Source organism: Gadus chalcogrammus, chromosome 4 (assembly GCF_026213295.1).
Source record: "Gadus chalcogrammus isolate NIFS_2021 chromosome 4, NIFS_Gcha_1.0, whole genome shotgun sequence".
In the NCBI taxonomy this organism is placed as follows: Eukaryota; Metazoa; Chordata; class Actinopteri; order Gadiformes; family Gadidae; genus Gadus; species Gadus chalcogrammus.
The window spans coordinates 31,040,916-31,063,415 of record NC_079415.1 but is presented as its reverse complement, the minus strand read 5'-3'; the positions used below and the strand labels follow the sequence as shown (position 1 = coordinate 31,063,415).

General features: G+C 43.1%; 2 protein-coding genes across 2 annotated transcripts in view; one reads left to right on the top strand and one right to left on the bottom strand.

Annotated features, from left to right (window-relative positions):
- The first annotated feature begins 963 nt into the window (after positions 1–963).
- On the top strand, positions 964–5,889 carry LOC130380448 (insulin receptor substrate 2-like). The gene is made up of 5 exons (XM_056587664.1): positions 964–1,988; positions 2,195–2,474; positions 2,635–2,890; positions 4,670–5,198; positions 5,367–5,889. Exons 1-5 carry the CDS (start codon positions 1,540–1,542, stop codon positions 5,638–5,640), a joined length of 1,788 nt encoding a protein of 595 aa, XP_056443639.1. The 5' UTR covers positions 964–1,539; the 3' UTR covers positions 5,641–5,889.
- A 7,004-nt stretch (positions 5,890–12,893) lies between these two features.
- The window catches only part of LOC130381004 (E3 ubiquitin-protein ligase HECW2-like), a 22,051-nt gene continuing 12,444 nt past the window's right edge, over positions 12,894–22,500 (bottom strand). The window contains exons 16-23 of the mRNA XM_056588425.1: positions 21,519–21,671; positions 19,936–20,034; positions 19,400–19,529; positions 18,793–18,939; positions 18,363–18,477; positions 17,867–17,952; positions 17,331–17,443; positions 12,894–16,875 (exon numbers count right to left, since the gene is read on the bottom strand). Coding sequence (XP_056444400.1) covers positions 16,764–16,875; positions 17,331–17,443; positions 17,867–17,952; positions 18,363–18,477; positions 18,793–18,939; positions 19,400–19,529; positions 19,936–20,034; positions 21,519–21,671 — 955 coding nt within the window. The 3' untranslated portion in view covers positions 12,894–16,763. The remainder of the gene's footprint in view (positions 16,876–17,330; positions 17,444–17,866; positions 17,953–18,362; positions 18,478–18,792; positions 18,940–19,399; positions 19,530–19,935; positions 20,035–21,518; positions 21,672–22,500) is intronic.

Genomic DNA, 22,500 nt, shown 5'->3' with positions numbered 1-22,500 from the left:
ACAACAATATAATCAACATTTTAACCATTACAACTGATTTAACTTATTTATAACTGATTTAACATCTTATTCCTCATCTTGTATAATGTCCCCACGAAGATTACATAGACCTGCAAACACTCAGAATCTTGTCAAATTTCGGGGCAGGGTTAATGGGCACTGTTTGAGAGACTGTTCTGTAGTTCTTCAGGCGGCGTATGACTCTCTCAACGTGCACTCGGACGTTGGCTATGCGCCTCGTGTTGGTGGTGTCTTCTTCGGACAAGGGAAGGCCTCTTTTAGTGAAAGCTGGCAGGACGAGCTTGACTTTACGTTCAAATAGAGGATCTTGGATAACAACTCCTTGGTCAGCCATCACCTCATCACCTGGACGCAGATACCCCCGAAACCCTGAGTTGGCTATGAAGAACTTGGCACTGCATCTCCCACCATATGCTGGAGCGATGAACATAATCAAACCACATGGTGCAATGGCTATGAGGAACTTGATTGTATTATGTCCATAGTTATAATGACTGTAACTCGCCTCTTTGAGTTCAGATTGTGAGCCTTCTGAAGAGGGGTCTCAGAACAGTCGATTGCGCATGTTGTTGCATATTCTCGAAGAAAGTTGTCCAATCCCGGGTTGCTTTGAACTCACTTCATTTATTATAAAGTCGTCGGCATGTTTCGGCATGGTAAGTGAAGCTATACGGAGGGAATTCTAGGAATCGTGTAGAACACGTGTGAGAGATAATAACTCTGGCTACTACCTACTTCGCGGGTGTCGCTGAAAATCTCTGGCGATCCCCACGTCGTGTCCTCAGGTAGAGACCGCCAAGTGGGCGTGGCCTAGTGGGCGTGGCCGGGGTGCCGTAATGGCTTCGGCTTCTTCATATTTTTAAAAGGCGCTGCCATCTGTGTCTGGAGCAGCCTCTAATAAGGTCTTGCTCCCCTTGTGGCTATGTATAGTATTTACGGCTTATATGTTTGGTCCTGCTTCATTTTGGTCTATGTGTGGGTAGCTTAGATTCTTAAAATACGTAACAATGTGGTTAATGGATAATGTTCCTTGAAGCTCTGTGGCATCGTTGCCTGGATCGTCTCCCTGGGCAGCCATGGAACATAGCTCTTCATCTTCTCCATGAAGTCCAGCCACTGAGAGATTATCCTACTGACGACAGACTGAGACACACTCTGAACTTCTCTGCGACGTCGTCCTGCAATAGGTTCCAGCCGGAGCTCCATCAGGGTCATCAACAGTTGATCCTTGCGATCTTGACTAAAATTGAGTTGCTCAACCGGAAGATAGAACACAAAACGGAACCAATTTGGCGGCCCCCTTGTTTACGCGCGGAATAAGGTGCCATGACGTCACAGAATGAGTGGGAAACAACAAACAAAGTTTCAAACCAAGTCGCTGAGACCTCGCATTCCTCATTTCCTCAACTCGACGCCCACGTTTTCTTCTGAGGCATTCAATTGGGAAATATTTTGCATAGCCTATGGTCGAAACATTTACAGCGTAGTTAAGAAACCTATTGCACGCTTATTTGTTTCATGACGACGACCCACGCAGCTGTTGGGGAAATGAGCAAGGCCGCAGAGGCGTGTGGCTGCTGCAGTCCTACTCCTGACCCCAGCGCGCCCACAGCATCCGCAGGTCGAAGCGGTCCGATCTGGGATAAAGTGTCCCTCGTCTCGACCTCCCCTGCCCACGACGGGGGCAGGGGTGGAGGGCCAACTCTCTGCGTTGGCCCTCCAGCGGCCCGCTACTCCGGGACAGGCGGCTTGACAGCCGTTGGGGTCGCCGCGGGGGACCACGAAGTGGTGAAGCGGGGGTACATGGGGAAGGCCGAGCTGCACCACAGACGTTACTTCGTCCTCAGTGCTGGGAGTCCCACCCGACCAGCTCTTTTAGAGTGGTATGACACCGAGGAGAGGTTCAAGGAGATGGAGAAGCACCCTGCAGCAGCAGGGAAAGCGCCGTTCGGCTGCCACAAGCGAAGGTAGGACTTGTGTATCTATTTATTTGTAGATATTCCAGTATAGGTAAAGAGTAAAGTGTTCATGACGATGTAGCTTGGTTTTAACGATTCTTGAAGTAGCTATTGCACTAAATAAACGTGCATGTATGGCGTTTGCAATGCCTCAGAAGCAGCAGAAGACATCTTTTTTATATTTTGAATACGCGTTAAAAATCTGTTTTTTTCAGAGTGATTAATCTTCGTTGCTGCCTCGGCGTGAACAAAGTGTCGAGTACGAGTAAAGGCCACACGGTGGCGCTTTACGCAAAGGATTACACTCTGGTTATGGTGGCCGAAGACACAGGCCAGCAAGAAGACTGGTACTGGGCCGTGAAGAGATTGATCGAGGAGGAGCAGAGATACGAAGATGACACTGAGGAGAGGGGAGAGGGGGAAGACGAAGGAGGAGAACGTTTGGACGATGAGGACGATGGATATTGTACTCTTACTTCTGGTGTATTTAAAGAGGTAGTCTACGTTTTTTTTTATCAGATGGCAACAAACTCAATCATCCATTATAAACCCAAATTTAAGGCTACCGAACTTGATTCAAATAAGAAAATATCAGTGTTTGTGCAACTTTGTCGTTTTACATACAACCCCCCCCCCCCTTCGCTCTTTGTTTTAGGTTTGGCTCGTCACCGTGAAGCCCAGGGGACTGGGTCGTACCAAGTCCCTCGCGGGGGAGATGCGGCTCTGCCTCTCGGCCGACTCGCTCGTCCTGGTCAGAGGGTCGGCGGCCGGCTGGCCCCGGTTGCCGGGGGTGACGCTGCCCTTGCTGAGTGTGCGCCGCTACGGCCACCGCGATGGGATGTTCTTCCTGGAGCTGGGGCGCAGTGCTCCGCACGGGCCGGGGGAGGTGTGGATGGAGGCCGTGGACCAAGGTAGGGAAGCCCGGAGCCCCACAGCCCGGGGAGGGGGCGACCTGGTCGTCGTTTAACATCTGTGTTGACCCACCTGTTCAGAGTTCACCTAGACCCCGTCTCACCACTCCTACTTATTGTATGTTGTTAGTCCTGGCACTTAATGTACGCACTTATTGTCTGTTGTTCGTCCTGGCACTTAATGTACGCACTTATTGTCTGTTGTTCGTCCTGGCACTTAATGTACGCACTTATTGTCTGTTGTTCGTCCTGGCACTTAATGTACTCACTTATTGTCTGTTGTTCGTCCTGGCACTTAATGTACTCACTTATTGTATGTCGTTCGTCCTGGCACTTAATGTACGCACTTATTGTACGTTGTTCGTCCTGGAACTTAATGTACACTTATTGTATGTTGTACATCCTGGCACTTAACGTACACACGTATGTCGTATTTAGTTAAAGTACTTAGTTGTGTAGTATCTTATCCTAGCTATCTTTGTTGTATACGGGGAATGGGTTACCCTAGTGATTTGTAAGTGCTTGGCACTTGGTTCACTTTCTTATGACCAATGTACTTATTGTAAGTCGCTTTGGATAAAGCGTCTGCTAAATGCCCTAAATGTAAACGTGTTGTTTTACCATGGTTTCCTGACATTTATGTCGTTTGCGTTATCGCAATAGTTTTCGGTCAAAGTCACGTTTGGCAAAGGCGTGGACATGAATGCAATACAACATAGCGTGCTGCTAATTGAACATGGTGACAGACGATATGTGTGGTCCGGGAAGGATGCGAGGGAGTCTGCTGTTCCACTGGTGGGCCAGTTCTAAGGGTTAGATCAGCTGATCAGCAATCCCTTCTCTCTCCAACCAGAAACGGACACAAACACACAAACTAGAATGCAAGCACTCACTTGACACTAGGGGTGGGTATTGCCAAAGAAGTCACGATTCGATTCGTATCACGATTCACATGCCACGATGCGATTCTATCACGATGCATCGCGATACTTGAATTATTGCGATGCATTGCGATGCATTGCGAATTTTCACTGAACACTGTTAAAAAAAAATTAAGCCATTATCAGTGGCTGCTGTGTATGATCTGGATAGTGTGTTCAATTGATAACTCAAAGCAACTCAATTCATACAGAGCTGTATTTATTGAAACGACTATTACTGGATACACTGACAAGAAGTGCTAAGGATCTATAAAACTTAAAATAACAAAATAAGGATAATCAGTGCCGTTTACATGGCCTCAGTGGTCCTTTAAACCAATGAAATGAAAACATTCAAACATTTCCCCTTTTGGAAGTAGCTGCCATTATAACAACAATATCATTTCATAAACATAAGAGGACAAACTGATGCCACAAAAAGTGAATAGGCTTTATAAAACTATATTAAAAAAACAAAAAAAATAATAATTAATTATTCATTTTTTTTAATTAATAATCGATTCTTGGCGTCAACAATCGATGCAGTAGATCGTGAAAATTAGAATCGCGATGCATCGTCATGACGATTATTTGGCACACCCCTACTTGACACTTGACAGCAGCAGTATGCAGGGACCATGTAACCACATCGCTTCCTTCTTATTTATTTATACTTTTTTTACATATTTAAGATTAATTAGTTGTGTTTTGTCACTTTTGTGTCATTCAATCAAATCATATTCTAGAAAAAAAACGTTTCCTGTCGAGGCCCAAGCTAGCGTCCGCATGCATTGCGCTTCCCTTAGCTTCTGTTTGAAGCTTCGTCTCTCTTGATGTGCGTCGGTCCCGGTCCGTGCAGCGGACCTGAGCCTGGCCCAGCAGGTCCACGAGGCGGTCCGAGAGGCCGTCCGGGCCCTCAGGGTCCTGCCCGACTTCAGGCTCTCCCCAGGGGCCTCGGACACCCAGACACCAAGAGTCCGGGGGGGGGCCTGCTCCCGAGACGACAAGGTCGGGCGAGAAGTCCCGCGTGCAGCGCCACCTCGGCACGCCCTCCCCGCCGCCGCCACCGCCGCCGCCGAAACCGTCCAATCACAGCTAGCGTCCGGCGCCTGTCCCTACGACGGCGGATCTCCCGGTGGCTCGAGCGACGGTTCGAGTCCCTGTCTCCGGTCTCATCTGAGCTCCGCCCACCAGGCCAGCGGTTACATGGAGATGGCTGTGGAGGCGGTGTCCATGGCGACCGTCTCCTGCGGCACGTATATGACGATGTCCCCCCAAGGTACCCGCCACACTCCGCACGGGGAGGACTACGTTGCCATGGCGAGCCCGCGGCCGCCTCCACCCTGGACCGATCTTTCGACCTGCATGTCGGCCGTGAAGATCAACAGGTGTGTGTGTGTGTGTGTGTGTGTGTGTGTGTGTGTGTGTGTGTGTGTGTGTGTGTGTGTGTGTGTGTGTGTGTGTGTGTGTGTGTGTGTGTGTGTGTGTGTGTGTGTGTGTGTGTTCTGCAATCAGTACCTCAACAAAGGCTGATACCCTGTCTCCCATGCCTGCAGATTCAGCCCAGACGACCACCAATCGTATCCCCCGACATTCTGCACTGGCCGACACGATTGGTCGTTCCCGCCGTTCAGACGAAGGGAGCCGGCAGACCCCAGCCAATCGGAGTTGCTGAATCCTTCTCGTCACACATCCCAGGGAGAGGAGGAGGAGCCTACTTGTCGTCCCGCCTCCAGACCGGTCCGGGACGATTTTGACCGGTACGCTCTGGGGAGATACATGATGTCATCGTGTATGCCATCTTGTCTGAGGCATGAAGAGGACGAATGAGGAGCGAGGAACTGCTCCAATGATGGAGGCTTTATTTTTGTAAAAAAGTTGACGGATACAGAGGAGACAACGTCTCGTTGGGATTGGATGGTTAAGCTATATGTATTCACCTTCTTGTGGACAGCAGACCTTTATAATTGATGCTATTAATAATAATATATGTTTTGGGTAATGGTACGTTGTCTTTTTTGCATTATGTTTGTCACAAAGGTGAATAATGAATAAATGGGTGAAAATCTTTTGGATTTTAAAACGAGTATGACTTATTAAATATAAGAACCTCTCAATTTCTATCATAGGCAGCTGAAGCACGCCGTTTGGTTTTATGGAGTTCGTGCTCCGTTGTGCGTTGAGGGCCATGAGTAGGAGAAAGGATGGGGGTTTCACAAGCTTATTTCGGCTGGTCAGTTACTGCCAGCCCGCGACTCCACTGTTAGTCATTGAACACTAAAGCTCAATCCTCTGGGACCGGCCAGTCCCATCACCATAGAGCTGGCAGCGCTTAGTTTGCCCTAAAGGAGGAACAGTTTTAACAACAACCTTCTTAAAACAAGTCTCAAAGAAAACCAAATCACCTTAGCAGCCAATGACACTAACGGTTGCCCGCTTGCCCCGGGCATGTAAAAAAATTTTTGGGCAAGTTGAGATTTTTTCTGGTTTTCAAGTGGATTTTGGGTGGATGTTAATATAAAGGCTATTTATTCAAATGTTTTTAGAAACTGCAGAACAACCTTTTGTTCCGCAAAATCACACGAAATAGAAGTATATCAGTGCGCTGTCTTCTCTTCTCTCGGAAAGCGAGTTAACAGACACGCATCGCTTCAGTGCGAACATAGCCCCGCCTTCTGTCACTCACTCGCAGTGCAGTCTCTGGCAGTGATTCGTAGGGGAACACTGTTGTTTTTCTTTGGTCGTCATGAAAAAACCCATAAGGGGTAACACTGTTGTTTTTTATTGGTCGTCATGAAAAAAAACATAAGGGGTAACACTGTTTTTTATTGGTCGTCATGAAAAAAAAACATAAGGGGTAACACTGTTTTTTATTGGTCGTCATAAAAAAAACATAAGGGGTAACACTGTTGTTTTTTATTGGTCGTCATGAAAAAAAACATAAGGGGTAACACTGTTGTTTTTTATTGGTCGTCATGAAAAAAAAAAAGGGGTAACACTGTTTTTTATTGGTCGTCATAAAAAAAACATAAGGGGTAACACTGTTTTTTATTGGTCGTCATAAAAAAAACCATAAGGGGTAACACTTTTTTATTGGTCGTCATGATAAAAAATCATAAGGGGTAACACTGTTGTTTTTTATTGGTCGTCATGAAAAAAAACATAAGGGGTAACACTGTTGTTTTTTATTGGTCGTCATGAAAAAAAAACATAAGGGGTAACACTGTTGTTATTGGTCGTCATGAAAAAAAACATAAGGGGTAACACTGTTGTTTTTTATTGGTCGTCATGAAAAAACCCATAAGGGGTAACACTTTGGTTTTTTATTGGTCGTCATGAAAAAAAACATAAGGGGTAACACTGTTGTTTTTTATTGGTCGTCATGATAAAAAAACATAGGGGGTAACACTGTTGTTTTTTGTATTGGTCGTCATGAAAAAACCATAAGGGGTAACACCGTTGTTTTTTATTGGTCGTAATGAAAAAAAACATAAGGGGTAACACTGTTGTTTTTTGTATTGGTCGTCATGAAAAAACCATAAGGGGTAACACCGTTGTTTTTTATTGGTCGTCATGAAAAAAAACATAAGGGGTAACACTGTTGTTTTTTATTGGTCGTCATGAAAAAAAACATAAGGGCAATAATAGAAATGGAGAAGTTGGAAGTGGAGAGAGCTGTGAGCTAACCCCCCGGAGACCGGGGTTCAAGTCCGGTTGAAGTCTTCTGTTGGAAGACTCTTATCTCTATTTCATGTGAATTATAAAGTCAAGTATAACCTTTGTGATGACTTTATCCGGTGTCTTGATGGTGCATTGTTAAGTTCGGAGGTTAACACTCTAAACAGCTCATGTTCGGATCCCGGCATAAATGTCAACAGGGGTGCCACTGTTGTTATATATTGGTCAACATGGAAAAAACATGAGGGGTAACTCTGTCGTTTTTTATCGGCCGTCATGAAATAAATATAAGGGTTAACACTGTCGATACTTATCAAATAAAACATAGGGGCTGACACGGTTGTTTTTCTTTGGTCGTCATGAAAAAAAACAAGGGGTAACACTGTCGTTTTTATCAAATGAAACATGAGGGGTGACACTGTCGTTTTTATCAAATGATACATAAGGGGTAACACTGTCGTTTTTTATCGGTCGTCATGAAAAAAACATGAGGGGTAACACTGTCGATATTTATCAATTAAAACAGGGGGTAACACTGTCGTTTTTATCAAATGAAACATGAGGGGTAACACTGTCGTTTTTCTTTCGTTGTCATGAAAAAAACCATAAGGGGTAACACTAGTTTTTTATTGGTCGTCAGGAAAAAAAACATAAGGGGTAACACTGTTGTTTTTTATTGGTCGTCAGGAAAAAAAACATAAGGGGTAACACTGTTGTTTTTTATTGGTCGTCAGGAAAAAAAACCATAAGGGGTAACACTGTTGTTTTTTATTGGTCGTCATGAAAAAAACATAAGGGGTAACACTTTTGTTTTTTATTGGTCGTCATGAAAAAAAACATAAGGGGTAACACTGTTGCCTTTGTCAAATAAAATATAAGGGGTAACACTGTCGTTTTTTATTGTTCGTCATGAAAAAAAACATAAGGGAAATAATAGAAATACACACCTACATTTTAATGTCATGTATATCCTCTTTATTGATGATTGATTATTGTCTTTTGTCATCGCCTTAGTGGTGCAGTGGAGTGCACTCTGCCTAACCCACTGGAGACCGTGGCCCAATATCTGTGGCAAACACAATTTCTTTAATTTTAAACGTTATGCCATCATGTTTTTTGCACTGTCATATACAACCTCAGACATAATTAAAATACAAATCTCAGTGGGAAGTGGAGGGAGTGGTGAGCTAACCCCCTGGAGACCGGGGTTCAAGTCCGGTTGATGTCTTCTGTTGGAAGACTCTTATCTCTATTTCATGTGAATTATAAAGTCAAGTATAACCTTTGTGATGACTTTATCCGGTGTCTTGATGGTGCATTGTTAAGTTCGGAGGTTAACACTCTAAACAGCTCATGTTCGGTTCTCCACAAAAATGTTGACAGAGGTGCCACTGTTGATATTTATTGGTCAACATGGAAAAAACATGAGGGGTAACTCTGTCGTTTTTTATCGGCCGTCATGAAATAAATATAAGGGGTAACACTGTCGACTATATCAAATGAAACATAGGGGCTGACACGGTTGTTTTCCTTTGGTCGTCATGAAAAAAACCACAAGGGGTAACACTGTCGTTTTTATCAAATGAAACATGAGGGGTGACACTGTCGTTTTTTTCTTTGGTCGTCATGAAAAAAACCATAAGGGGTAACACTGTTGTTTTTTATTGGTCGTCATGAAAAAAACATAAGGGGTAACACTGTTGTTTTTTATTGGTCGTCATGAAAAAAACATAAGGGGTAACACTTTAGATATTTATTAATTAAAACATAGGGGGTAACACTGTCGTTTTTATCAAATGCAACATGGGGGGTAACACTGTTGTTTTTTATTGGTCGTCATGAAAAAAACATAAGGGGTAACACTGTTGTTTTTTATTGGTCGTCATGAAAAAAACATAAGGGGTAACACTCGTATTTTATTGGTCGTCATGAAAAAAAACATAAGGGGTAACACTGTCGATATTTATTAATTAAAACATAGGGGGTAACACTGTTGTTTTTATCAAATGAAACATGAGGGGTGACACTGTCATTTTCCTTGGTCGTCATGAAAAAAACCATAAGGGGTAACACTGTTGTTTTTTATTGGTCGTCAGGAAAAAAAAACATAAGGGGTAACACTGTTGTTTTTTATTGGTCGTCATGAAAAAAACATAAGGGGTAACACTGTTGTTTTTTATTGGTCGTCATGAAAAAAAACATAAGGGGTAACACTGTTGCCTTTGTCAAATAAAATATAGGGGGTAACACTGTCGTTTTTTATTGTTCGTCATGAAAAAAAACATAAGGGAAATAATAGAAATACACACCTACATTTTAATGTCATGTATATCCTCTTTATTGATGATTGATTATTGTCTTTTGTCATCGCCTCAGTGGTGCAGTGGAGTGCACTCTGCCTAACCCACTTGAGACCGTGGCTCAATATCTGTGGCAAACACAATTTCTTTAATTTTAAACGTCATGCCATCATGTTTTTTGCACTGTCATATACAACCTTAGACATAATTAAAATACAAATCTCAGTGGGAAGTGGAGAGAGCGGTGAGCTAACCCCCTGGAGACCGGGGTTCAAGTCCGGTTGATGTCTTCTGTTGGAAGACTCTTATCTCTATTTCATGTGAATTATAAAGTCAAGTATAACCTTTGTGATGACTTTATCCGGTGTCTTGATGGTGCATTGTTAAGTTCGGAGGTTAACACTCTAAACAGCTCATGTTCGGATCTCCGCAAAAATGTTGACAGAGGTGCCACTGTTGATATTTATTGGTCAACATGGAAAAAACATGAGGGGTAACTCTGTCGTTTTTTATCGGCCGTCATGAAATAAATATAAGGGGTAACACTGTCGTTTTTATCAAATGAAACATGAGGGGTAACACTGTCGTTTTTATCAAATGAAACATGAGGGGTGACACTGTCGTTTTTTTCTTTGGTCGTCATGAAAAAAACATAAGGGGTAACACTGTTGTTTTTTATTGGTCGTCATGAAAAAAACATAAGGGGTAACACTGTTGTTTTTTATTGGTCGTCAGGAAAAAAAAACATAAGGGGTAACACTGTTGTTTTTTATTGGTCGTCATGAAAAAAACATAAGGGGTAACACTGTTGTTTTTTATTGGTCGTCATGAAAAAAAACATAAGGGGTAACACTGTTGCCTTTGTCAAATAAAATATAGGGGGTAACACTGTCGTTTTTTATTGTTCGTCATGAAAAAAAACATAAGGGAAATAATAGAAATACACACCTACATTTTAATGTCATGTATATCCTCTTTATTGATGATTGATTATTGTCTTTTGTCATCGCCTCAGTGGTGCAGTGGAGTGCACTCTGCCTAACCCACTTGAGACCGTGGCTCAATATCTGTGGCAAACACAATTTCTTTAATTTTAAACGTCATGCCATCATGTTTTTTGCACTGTCATATACAACCTTAGACTTAATTAAAATATAAATCTCAGTGGGAAGTGGAGAGAGCGGTGAGCTAACCCCCTGGAGACCGGGGTTCAAGTCCGGTTGATGTCTTCTGTTGGAAGACTCTTATCTCTATTTCATGTGAATTATAAAGTCAAGTATAACCTTTGTGATGACTTTATCCGGTGTCTTGATGGTGCATTGTTAAGTTCGGAGGTTAACACTCTAAACAGCTCATGTTCGGATCTCTGCAAAAATGTTGACAGAGGTGCCACTGTTGATATTTATTGGTCAACATGGAAAAAACATGAGGGGTAACTCTATTGTTTTTTATCGGCCGTCATGAAATAAATATAAGGGGTAACACTGTCGTTTTTATCAAATGAAACATGAGGGGTAACACTGTCGTTTTTATCAAATGAAACATGAGGGGTGACACTGTTGTTTTTTATTGGTCGTCATGAAAAAAACATAAGGGGTAACACTGTTGTTTTTTATTGGTCGTCATGAAAAAAACATAAGGGGTAACACTGTTGTTTTTTATTGGTCGTCATGAAAAAAACATAAGGGGTAACACTCGTATTTTATTGGTCGTCATGAAAAAAAACATAAGGGGTAACACTGTCGATATTTATTAATTAAAACATAGGGGGTAACACTGTCGTTTTTATCAAATGAAACATGAGGGGTGACACTGTCATTTTCCTTGGTCGTCATGAAAAAAACCATAAGGGGTAACACTGTTGTTTTTTATTGGTCGTCAGGAAAAAAAAACATAAGGGGTAACACTAGGGCTGGGCGATATGGGCCAAAATGAATATCTCGATATTTTTTTACTATATCTCGATACACGATATATATCTCGATATATTTTGAATCTCCTCTAGAGCACATCATTAATGCTCGATTCAACCATGTCTGGCATAATGTTACGTCAGTAATAATTCTAGTATTACTGAAACATAAGTCTGCATGTAGATTACATGAAACAACATATTGTTTAAACTCATCAGTGCTTTCTATTGGAACAATTTAGAACTTGCACATAAGAAAAGGAAAATCACAGCAAGTTAGATTTACCAACACAGCATTTATTCAAACCGTTAATTATTTATTAACAGTTTGAATAATAATTATTATATATACACTGCCAGACGAAGGATCCAGTGCTATTCTTTTTCGAAACCAAATCCTCAGTTTCCATCCTTTTTTCTCTTTCTGGCTGTTCTCACTCACCGGTCGGAGGTACACGCACCTACAGCAGCGCGCCTTCCAGACTACGTCACACACGCGCGTCCATGAGAATCTCGTGGACTCGCAATGGGCGGGGGGAGTGAGTTTAGAGAGCCACCGGAAATAGCGAGAGAAGGGAACGCTGTGCGTTAAAAAAACCCGAGAAGCCCAATCGCACAGAGCTTTTATCCGTGATATTATATAACCAATTATATTATATTATATTATATATTATTATATATAGAGCTCCGGGAGTCGCAAACGGCAACAATCACTTTCTCCTCCGTGCTGCAGTTCACCCCGGACTGCACTGCACCGAGTTTGACGGTTGAACGCTGGTTGGCTGTTACGTTACACATGTCACTCAGTGGCCACGCTGTTGAACGCTGATTGGCAGATACGCGTCTCTACGTTCACTTTGTATGAGATCTTGTCGCCCCGTCGCGTGAAAGCACAACGAGTATGCCGGCGGCGGCAAAAAGAAACATTGCGTCCCAATTTATATTCGATGTTCGCGATATGGGCATTTTATACATCCCCTGGTGAACATCTCGCGATACATCGCATATATTCGATATATCGCCCAGCCCTAGGTAACACTGTTGTTTTTTATTGGTCGTCATGAAAAAAACATAAGGGGTAACACTGTTGTTTTTTATTGGTAGTCATGAAAAAAAACATAAGGGGTAACACTGTTGCCTTTGTCAAATAAAATATAAGGGGTAACACTGTCGTTTTTTATTGTTCGTCATGAAAAAAAACACTGTTTCAAAATTCTGTAACTAGCCTGTTACTAAGAACTAAACAACTACCGTACACGTATTAGCATTTAGCACTGGCTCAATCACGACTCCTTCAGAATTCTTGTGGGTGGTTACGAACCAACCAAGTGGGCAGGGCCATGAATAATAATTTGACAACGCTACGTCACAGTGTCACCTTATCCAGATCGGCTCATTTCTTCTGCCTTTTTCCTTTCATTGCCTGTTGCATTCAGCAGACAAACTGCATAGATTTCAAACTTACCACCGCTCACAAACTTATTCAGACCTATGTTATTTAACAAACAATAGGATAATGTGGTTTTAATGGCATGGGCTCTTTAATATGGTTCAATGGAAACAAACACCAGAAGGAATTGGACCCTGGTCTCCAGAGGGTAAGCCAACACTGCCTTTAACCGCACCACTTAAACAGGGATAAGGATCAATAGTCAGAGGTTATACATGCAATTATATTTCACATAACAACCCTAATCACATACAAATCAGTATTAGCAAAGTTACATAGTGACATGACTCTTTATATTTTTGTATCCATTTATTATCTTTCCGTTTATCTCTTTACAATCAGTGAGTGACATAGAGATGAAATTATAGTGAAGTTTTGCATAGAGTGGAATTCTACAGTCAAACACTTGTCCCCAAAACCTACATATTCTTTTGAAATATTTACATGGCATTTGTGCTAGACCAAACCCCAGAGCACAAGTGCCAAGAAAAAAATAACCAATGTTTGCAGAGAAAGGAGCTCAACTTCTGCTTTTAAAGACATTTAAAAGAAGAAAATCTTGTTCTGATATTATGTCCAAATATGACAGTGTGGCAATAAAACGTATAGTGGGAATGGACTTTGGTCCTCAGTGTTTGATCGTGACAAAAGTTGCAAAACATGGTAGAGCGGTCATGCTAAACAGGTTGTGATTCTATCACTAAAAATGCTAGGCCCTAACTAAACAGTTAACCAAGATTAAAATCTCTTGAGTAAGACATCTTTATTTTGTACAACATCTAATCAAAAAAGTAATTTGTAGACCTGTTGAAATGTATGACTGGGAATAAGAATAGAACATTTTAATTTAATTGAATTTCACGTCATCTTTAATGACAGTTGACCGTGGAACAGAGCACGACAGTGATGGTACAGACAGGAGTATTTTGGAGGTTGAGTTTGAGGCAGTTATGTTCACAAATCAAAGAAGGACTCGAGACAATAGGGCGACAAACAGGTAAAGCCACAACTTGCTTAAGGCCCTGAAACCTCCTGGTACATTCACCACACAAACAGTATGTGATCCGTCACTGGAAGGAAAAGATTTAGGTTTCTGTGTGAAATGTGAGAGGCAGAAAAGCTGGTCACTTTTATTGTAAACCTGGAACATTAAGCAGCTCCGAGACTCGCTTCAAAATCAGTTAGCATCTGAAATTTAGCATTTTAAAATAAAAAACATTTTTAAAAAACATTATTACCAAAGTGTTTTCTTTCTAAATGCAGTTTTGTTACAATTATATTCACTTCAAAATGTTTCTCTTTTTAATATGACCAAAGTTAATTTTTTTACCCAATGGTGTCTTTAAGATTAAGTTCATGTCAATATTGGTGATCATGGGCATTATCCACCTAGCGGCTATCTTAGTTCTAAATGCTAGCTGGGCTGGGGGGGGGGGGCATCCATCCCCATCCAGCGAGTGAGAATTAAGCCTATTGGTGTGTAGAAAAGGTTACAGCAGAAAGGCAGGTGCTGTCATCGTTACAACCCAGGCTAGTGTTCTGTGTGGCAGTGACTTCACAAAAAGGCTTGCTTACATTCATAGTGCAAAGGGAAGGCCAGTGAAGAGGGCCACTTGTAGGCCATGTAGATCCTACTACTAATAATAATCAATATTAATATTGGCAATTGCCCTTAAAGGGCCACTGGGTGACATGGAGGAGTGAGAGTGGGAACCCCCATTTGTGATGTCACCAATGGATATAATTCATGCTGGCCTTTTATCAGGCTTGGCTTCTTGGTTATGATTATTTTATTTTGTCGTTAAGTTATTGAAAATAAGTTACGTTAACAAAAATGCTACAACATTAGGTCATCTCAAAAGGCGGAAAAACTTCAAAAAGACTATATAGCCTAACTATCAAAATATTTTCCAATCTTTGTGGGAAGATGTGATTCCTTGTGTAACCAACGTGTCTGTTGTTTAGGTGCTCTTGACAAATACAACTGGTTGGTAATATCACAAGTATCGGTCAATGAAGAATCATGCTATAGGCCTGAATTTAGGGGTGAAAAGAGTTGGTGAATGACGATAAATAAAAATCTTTTCAGAAAATTACAGAACCTTCCCAATATTCTCAGCTGAGGGCGTCATGAGATTAATTTAAAAAAGCGAAGCAAGGTTTGAACAAAAAACTCTGTGACGGCATCTTAAAAAAGACCCGCATTTTGTAAACACATGACCGTGTCAAAATGGCAGTTTTAATCCACTTAATGGATCAATAATGTCAACTTTATCAAGGTTTGTTAAAATGTATAAGTTAGAGAAATATATATATATATATTTAACATATATATATATATATATATATATATATATATATATATATATATATAACATATATTTAACAAATATATATATATATTTAACATACATAAAAGACCAGGCTGAGAATAAGCATTTTGCGTGCAGCCTGAGAAAATAACTACTTTACTTTGCGGTCAAATTAATAAGGACTCTATTTAGTACGATTTGTACAAAAATTTACTTGTACGAAAAGTGGGAAACAACCTAGCAACGGAGGATTTTAATTAACAATTAGTCCGGTTCAGATCATGAAAAGGGAAAACGCACACCACTCATAGTTTACGTCATCAAAGTCAGTTACATTCGTTATACAACATATCACCACCAGGATTAATAGAAAATCCACTATTTGTAAAAAGCTGAAAATACTGTTATTACAACACTAAAGCTTTTTGTCTATACGCCCCAAATACCCCCATTTCAGTCTTCATTCTGATGGTCTGAAGGATTGACTTTTGAGAAGTGCTACTGTGGATCCACATGGGTACATTTACCCTGCTGGACCACATAGGAGCGCCAAAACGACTGACCTTCAAATAGTCCCCGAATAGGCTGTTTTGAGGCGAAAGTAGCAACATTAGGCCTGAGAAAGTTCCTGAATGTGAATTGCAGCTTCATCGTGTGGGATCTTCAGTGAATTCACCTACTCCTTTCGCTATGGTAAACTTTTTTTGAACAAAAAAACTCAAATAAAGTAATAAAAGAAAAAAGAAAAACAGGACATTGTCATTGTGTTTTAAGGTGAAGGTGAGGTCTGTTCATCTCTTTGATAGCCTTCGGGAGACTTAAAAGCAGTGTTCTCTCCCTTCCTAGCATTGCAGGAACTGTAAAAAGTATCTCCTAATCCTATGTCATGATTGAGTCCATGGTTGAAAACCAAAAGCTTCTATGTCTTCATCGCTCAGCAATAAATATCGAGAAGGAGGGTTTCATCACGTACACGCACACATGCATCTGCACTGCGGTAAAGTGGCAGGGTCTGTACGGATCTCAAAAACAAAATAAAAACTTAAATCCCATCTAGTCACATAGTTCTTCGGACCAATAAGCCTTAAAAATAAAGGTCAGTGATAGGCTCACATCCTTATTCCGTCTGTACTTCCTGGTTCAAAAGGTCACGTGAAAAATAATGGGCTGTTTGAATGTGGAATTTCCCTCATATCAAACCCATCCACGACTCCTGTATTCTGGCGCCATCTGGTGGCTGGGACCGGTATTCCTCATTTTTGATCCACACGAAAACGCGGTTAGAGATAGCACGGCTGGCCTTACTCGAGTCCAAAGGTGCTGGTCTCCTCCACAGCTGTGAGCATCTTCTCGTACAACATGGAGAAAGACGGGTATGGAGGCAGGTCCAGTCTGTTGAAGCAAGTATGAGCCCTGGAGAGGAAACCAGAAGAAATTGTTATACATTGTTTCTATTTTTATATTTTATAGTAACTATTGTGCTTCTATATTTTGTTATACATTTGACTTGGTTGCCCTTTGAATTTAATTGGGAACGAGTCCGTGGCACAAAGCAACGTGGTGACTGGAAATTATTTGTAACTTTGCTAGTGCAGCTATTTACCTTGACCTTCATTTCATCGTTATATTCTGGTACATTAGCTATGGCTGTAGCTACAACTCAAGCCACTAGAGGCTGCTAATGGGAAAGAATACATAACGCAGGCGTAAACCACTTGTGTCTTTGTTTTACATTCAGTCCATGCAAAGAGTTATTTGCCCCCCCCACTTGTTTACATATGTTCATCTTAACGTTACTGTTGCTCGTTATTTCCCCCCCCCCTGTCAGCTGTCTGCTGTTGCCGGGGACGACGGCGGCGGTGTCTCACCTGGGCAGGGAGGTGACCTTCCCCCACTTCTCCACACAGAACCTGCGCGGTCCGTTGCTGCCGCGCAGAGACGCAAAGCCCTCGTACGGGATACTGGACGTACCCGTCACAAACTGAAGAGGGGGAGGGGGAGGGGGTGGGGGGGGGAAGACCGAGGGAGAGACTTGTTTATTGACATATTCATTTCTGTTTTTTTCCAAGCTTTGGCGATACGTTTTCAAAGAATGAGGAAAAGAGAGAGAGGGAAAGAGCGAGAGAGAGCGAGAGAGAGGGAGAGCGCGAGAGCAAGAGAGAGGGAGAAAGAGAGAGAGAGGTGGGAAGATGGGAAGAACGAGAGCGCGAGAGAGAGAGAGAGAGAGAGAGAGAGAGAGAGAGAGAGGAAGACTTAAAGGGAGGAGAGGGAGATGGGGAGAGAGCAGGGTGTGGGAGGGGAGGAGCTAAAGGGAGGGGGGGGAAGGATAGAAGAGGAGAACCAGAAATGGAGGTTCAGGGTTAAAGAGAGTGAGAGAGAGGGCGCGCGATGCCACACACGCTACCTGCAGCAGCCTCAGTCGCTGCTCGTTGTTGAACCTCTCAACCGCCGCCCAGAACCAGCGGATCACGATGTGGTTGTCGTGGTAACCTGCAGGCGACAAACACGATGATGGGTTGGAACCAGGGCTGAGCGATTTGGGGAAATAATCGAATTGCGTTTATTTCGACCAATATTGCGGTTCAAGTATACGATTTTTTTTATTAAGGTTTGTTATGTTCTGTATTATTCACTAAAAACAAGCAATAAGGTTTTCTACAGTATGACCAACACAACATCGGAAGCAGTCAACATATTGCTCTATCCTGTAGGCCAGGTCTATGAGTTGAGATGAATTGATATTATAACAGCTTTATTGAACTATTGAATTGTAAACTAAAAATAAATAGGACTCTTACTTCAGTAACATCTTACTGTCACTAACAGTAACAAATCATAAAAAAAAGGAACCTCCACACCAATAAATCCATGAATCACGTCCTTTCATGTTCTACTCCTACCTCCTCTGTACTCCGTGTTGTTCCTCCAGTCCGACAGGTCGATCTCCGCCGTCCCTGCGATCACCAGCTCCAGCTCACGGGCATCGAACACGGACACCAGCCGCGCATCCACCACCTTGTAGGGGGTGGAGAGGGGGGAGGGTGTAAGCACCAAAAAAAAAAAAAAGTTTTGCCGCTACTAATCAGTCCCTGGCTTCACTCAGAATGTCTGTTGTCCTCAAAATGTCTACTGTCCCCATGATCACCTGTGCTTAAAATGTCTGCTGCTCTCACAATGTACAGTCTACTGCCTTTAAATTGTCTACTGTCCCCACAATGGCAAACATACATACACGCAGACACACACACACCCCCATAAACACAATCACACAGACATACACAATCAGACACACACACACACATCAACACAATCACACACACACACACACACCTCGTAGAAGCCGCGGACCAGGCTCTCCGTCTGCTGGACCACGCCCCTTTCGATCCTCCACTTCACCGTCCGCTCGATGTACTCCTTCTTGTTCTTCTCCGTCACGGCGATGTTGGCCCCGCCCACCTTCAGCTCCCGCTCCGTGATCTGCCCGGCAACACACACACACGTGTAACAAACAGAAAATACACACACGTGTAACACACATGCCATACACAAATGTACATGTAACACACACATATTGACATATTCTTGTTTTACAAACTTTAACTTATGGTTAGGTCACTGAGATTGAACAATCAATCCCTTTTCTTTCCATTTTCCTCCTTTTCTTAAGAAAAGGAGCTTTTTTGCATACAAAATAAGCAGTTTTGATAAGCTTTCATTCATCACAACACAGCTGTACCGGCCGTGATCCGGAAATGTTCATTTATCGGGAACTTATTTGTTATTTGCCGCAATGTTCCTTGACCTTTTCCTTACCCTAGGTCGTACAGCTACGTTGACTCAGGAATTGACATGCTACAACTCTCGCCGTATCGCCCACAAAACCCTGCGATTTATTCTTACGAACAATACCCTATCGGGGGATTTTTAAAACGCCCACCTGCCCGAAGACCTCCTCGTTGACGGTGAAGGTGAGGTCCAGCATGTCCTCGATGTCGTTGTCCTTCATCCACTGCAGAGACTGGTGGAACTCCTCGTCCAGGAACTCCAGGTCGCTCAGCTCGCACGGGCTGGGAGAGAGACAGGCACATATAGAGAGAGAGAGGGAGAGAGGGAGAGAGGGAGAGAGAGAGAGAGAGAGAGAGAGAGAGAGAGAGAGATAGATAGATAGGGTGAGGAAGAGAGACACACACAAATCAACAACCCAAATCATAACGTAACACAATTTCATGTAGTATTACACAATCAGTCGTATTCGAGTAGTTTCTGACTGCATATCCATTTGCAGGTGTGGACATGAAACTATTTCAATGTTTAACCTTTCCTTGGTTACTTGGCACAAACTGAGTATGTTTGTTTCGAATGCCGGCAGAGGTCCTCTGAACTGACTGGAGAGAGAGGGATACAGAGAGGGATATAGATAGCCAGGCAGCGAGAGGGAAAGAGTGGGCGGGAGACGTGAGTGTGTCAACCCACATGCGCAGCAGTCCTTTGTAGAAGGGCCTGGTGAAGAAGGCGTCCAGCAGGTACTGGTGGATCAGAGCCAGACCCAGGATCCGACCGCTGAACCGGAACCTGCACAACACACACAAGCACACACAGACACACAGATTAAAATCATTGGGACTCTAATCGTAGTAAAAGTATTAATAGTGAGAGTGAGCCAATTAAAGAAAACACAATTTTAACATTTTTGGCAATGTAACCCTCAAAATTCTTATAGGTCCTCGTTCGGTAGGTTTCACCGGATTTAAAGTGTGTGTGTGTGTGTGTGTGTGTGTCTGTGTACGTATTTTTCGGAGTGCACCCCTAGTGGTCAGTGCTAGAATAACTGGGTGTGAACTGTGTGATCACCTGACATATCAGGTGCCCACCACATCGACCGCCCCCCCACCGACGCCCACCCATAACCCGCCTCCACGAGATCATCGAAGACCTGATGAACTTACTGGAAGTTTTTACGAACTGTGTGCACCGGACATACCTGGTCCCCACCATACCAAGCCCTCCCCCACCTCCAAGAGAAGCAAAAGCTTGTAGCTCCCTACCCCTTTCTTTCAGTTAAATTAACCATTTTCACGATCAATGTTAAGTGTTTACATATATTTATACATTTACATATCTTTTTCTTATAATTGCGCATTTAAAAAACGTCACTCCTAAGATTTTTTTGTGGCCTGCTCACAAATAATATATTTCATGTCACATTTTAAACACAGGCTATTTTAGTTGTACTGTCATGAGATAGATGTCAATTATGCACGATTATGCACGTTCCTTCTACTTCAGGTAGATTTAGGTGACAAAGAAGGCTACTTTTAGGTAGGCCTAGATGTCCACTTGCCAGCCTTTTGGTTTCTGCTGTAATTAGTCAGGACTAGCTACAATATTTCATGATTTCGTTCAAATTAGACTCTGAAGTTCTCACATGAGGAGCTCTTTTCCAAAACGTGATAAACGCCACATTATAAAAAAAGAAGTCAGTTTGTCATGATATTTTGCTGCGTACTGAACCTATTCACTGCTCGATCAACGTAAGATGCCGTTTTTTGTCCAAACCTCGACAAGCGCCAAACTTATTTCTAGCCTAAATGCGATATATCCACCTCGCATGTGAGGGCAGTGGGACAACGTCAGGGGCAGCGGGCAAAACGTCGGATGTGAGGCCGAAATGGTTCTCCTTGTCGGACTAGGCCCTAGACCTACGCCAAATGGTTCCGCTGCTCTGGAGGACCGTCCACCAGAACTCCACTCTCGGAGCCACTCACTGCTTACCCTAGTGATGATTAGGGTTAGCAGGTGAGGTCCTAATTTCATATTTGATTTGTATACATTTATAGTATGAGGGGATTCCCTGAAGCAACCATTAACGTTATAACGGCCAATAACGTAATAACTGCCAAAAAATTATGACGTTCTTGTGTAGTGTGTGTCTATCTGTCTGAGTGAATGAGTTTCAAGATTCAATACTTTATTGCCATACAACTCTGTACAAGTTGCTAGGGATTTGTTCGCGTGCGTGCGTGCGTGCGTGCGTGCGTGCGTTCGTGTCTCCTCACCACTCGTGGTGGTTGTCCACAAAGGCCGACATTGGGCTGATCTGCACGGTGTAGGTGTCGTTGGCCGAGTACTCAAACAGCCCATAATAAGGGTTGAAGAGCTCTCTGGAAACCAGGAAGAAGAACTCTCTGGAAGGGCCGCTGTAGTCAAGCCTGGGGGGGGGGGAGAGAGGGGGGAGGGAGAGAGGGAGGGGGAGGGAGGGAGAGGGATATGGGGAAGGGAGGGAAGGAGGGGAAGGGGGGAGTGAGGGGGTAGAGAGAGGGGGAGAGGAGGAGGGGGAGAGTGAGGGAAAGAGGGGGGAGGGAGAGAAAAAAGAAAAGAAAGGAATAAATGAAGCAAGATGTTTAGTGTTTACAGAGCAAAAAATTGGCCTGGTATAAATATTCCAGACTTCACCATGTCCTTATATAACCATGCTTTCTCGTGGGCAACAAGAACCAAACATACCATGAACAGATGACAAAAGTCCCATTGGCTACTACTTCCTCTCCTCAAAACTGACTCCTCCTCCCCTGACTCAGGGCTCTGTTCACACACACGCACCGCGACCCTGAACCCATCCAGACAGAACCCGGAAGGGATCGTACGGGAGAGAACGCAAAGGTCCGGACATTAAGCTGATTCATCCCTGCCGGGTTCCCAGACCAAGGTGCGTGTGACGTTCTCTGGACGGATCACCTCATTGTCCTGAGAGCTCACAGACTACTACATCCTGTTTTGCGTGTTACGTATTTACCGCCACCTGCTTTACCAAAGAAGTGGAATTCACCGAGAGCGCTGATGACATGTCTACCTACGTCTGTGAACGGCGTGAACCCCCCGAAGAACCGGACCTCGCGGATACGTCGGAATCCATCCACGCAATGATGTTGCCATCTTTGACGAGCAATAAACAAACTGCAATTTTCCCGGCCGCATGTGTTTTGCATCGTGTCCTGGGTCGTGTCCCGGGTTGCGCCTTCAGGGCGCAACCTTGGCCAC

Excerpts from the sequence above, each read along its gene's own strand:
- LOC130380448 (XM_056587664.1), top strand. The coding sequence starts at position 1,540 with ATGACGACGACCCACGCAGCTGTTGGGGAAATGAGCAAGGCCGCAGAG. Across the intron at positions 2,891-4,669 it reads GATGGAGGCCGTGGACCAAG|CGGACCTGAGCCTGGCCCAG; the intron begins GTAGGGAAGCCC and ends CGGTCCGTGCAG. Across the intron at positions 5,199-5,366 it reads TCGGCCGTGAAGATCAACAG|ATTCAGCCCAGACGACCACC; the intron begins GTGTGTGTGTGT and ends CCATGCCTGCAG.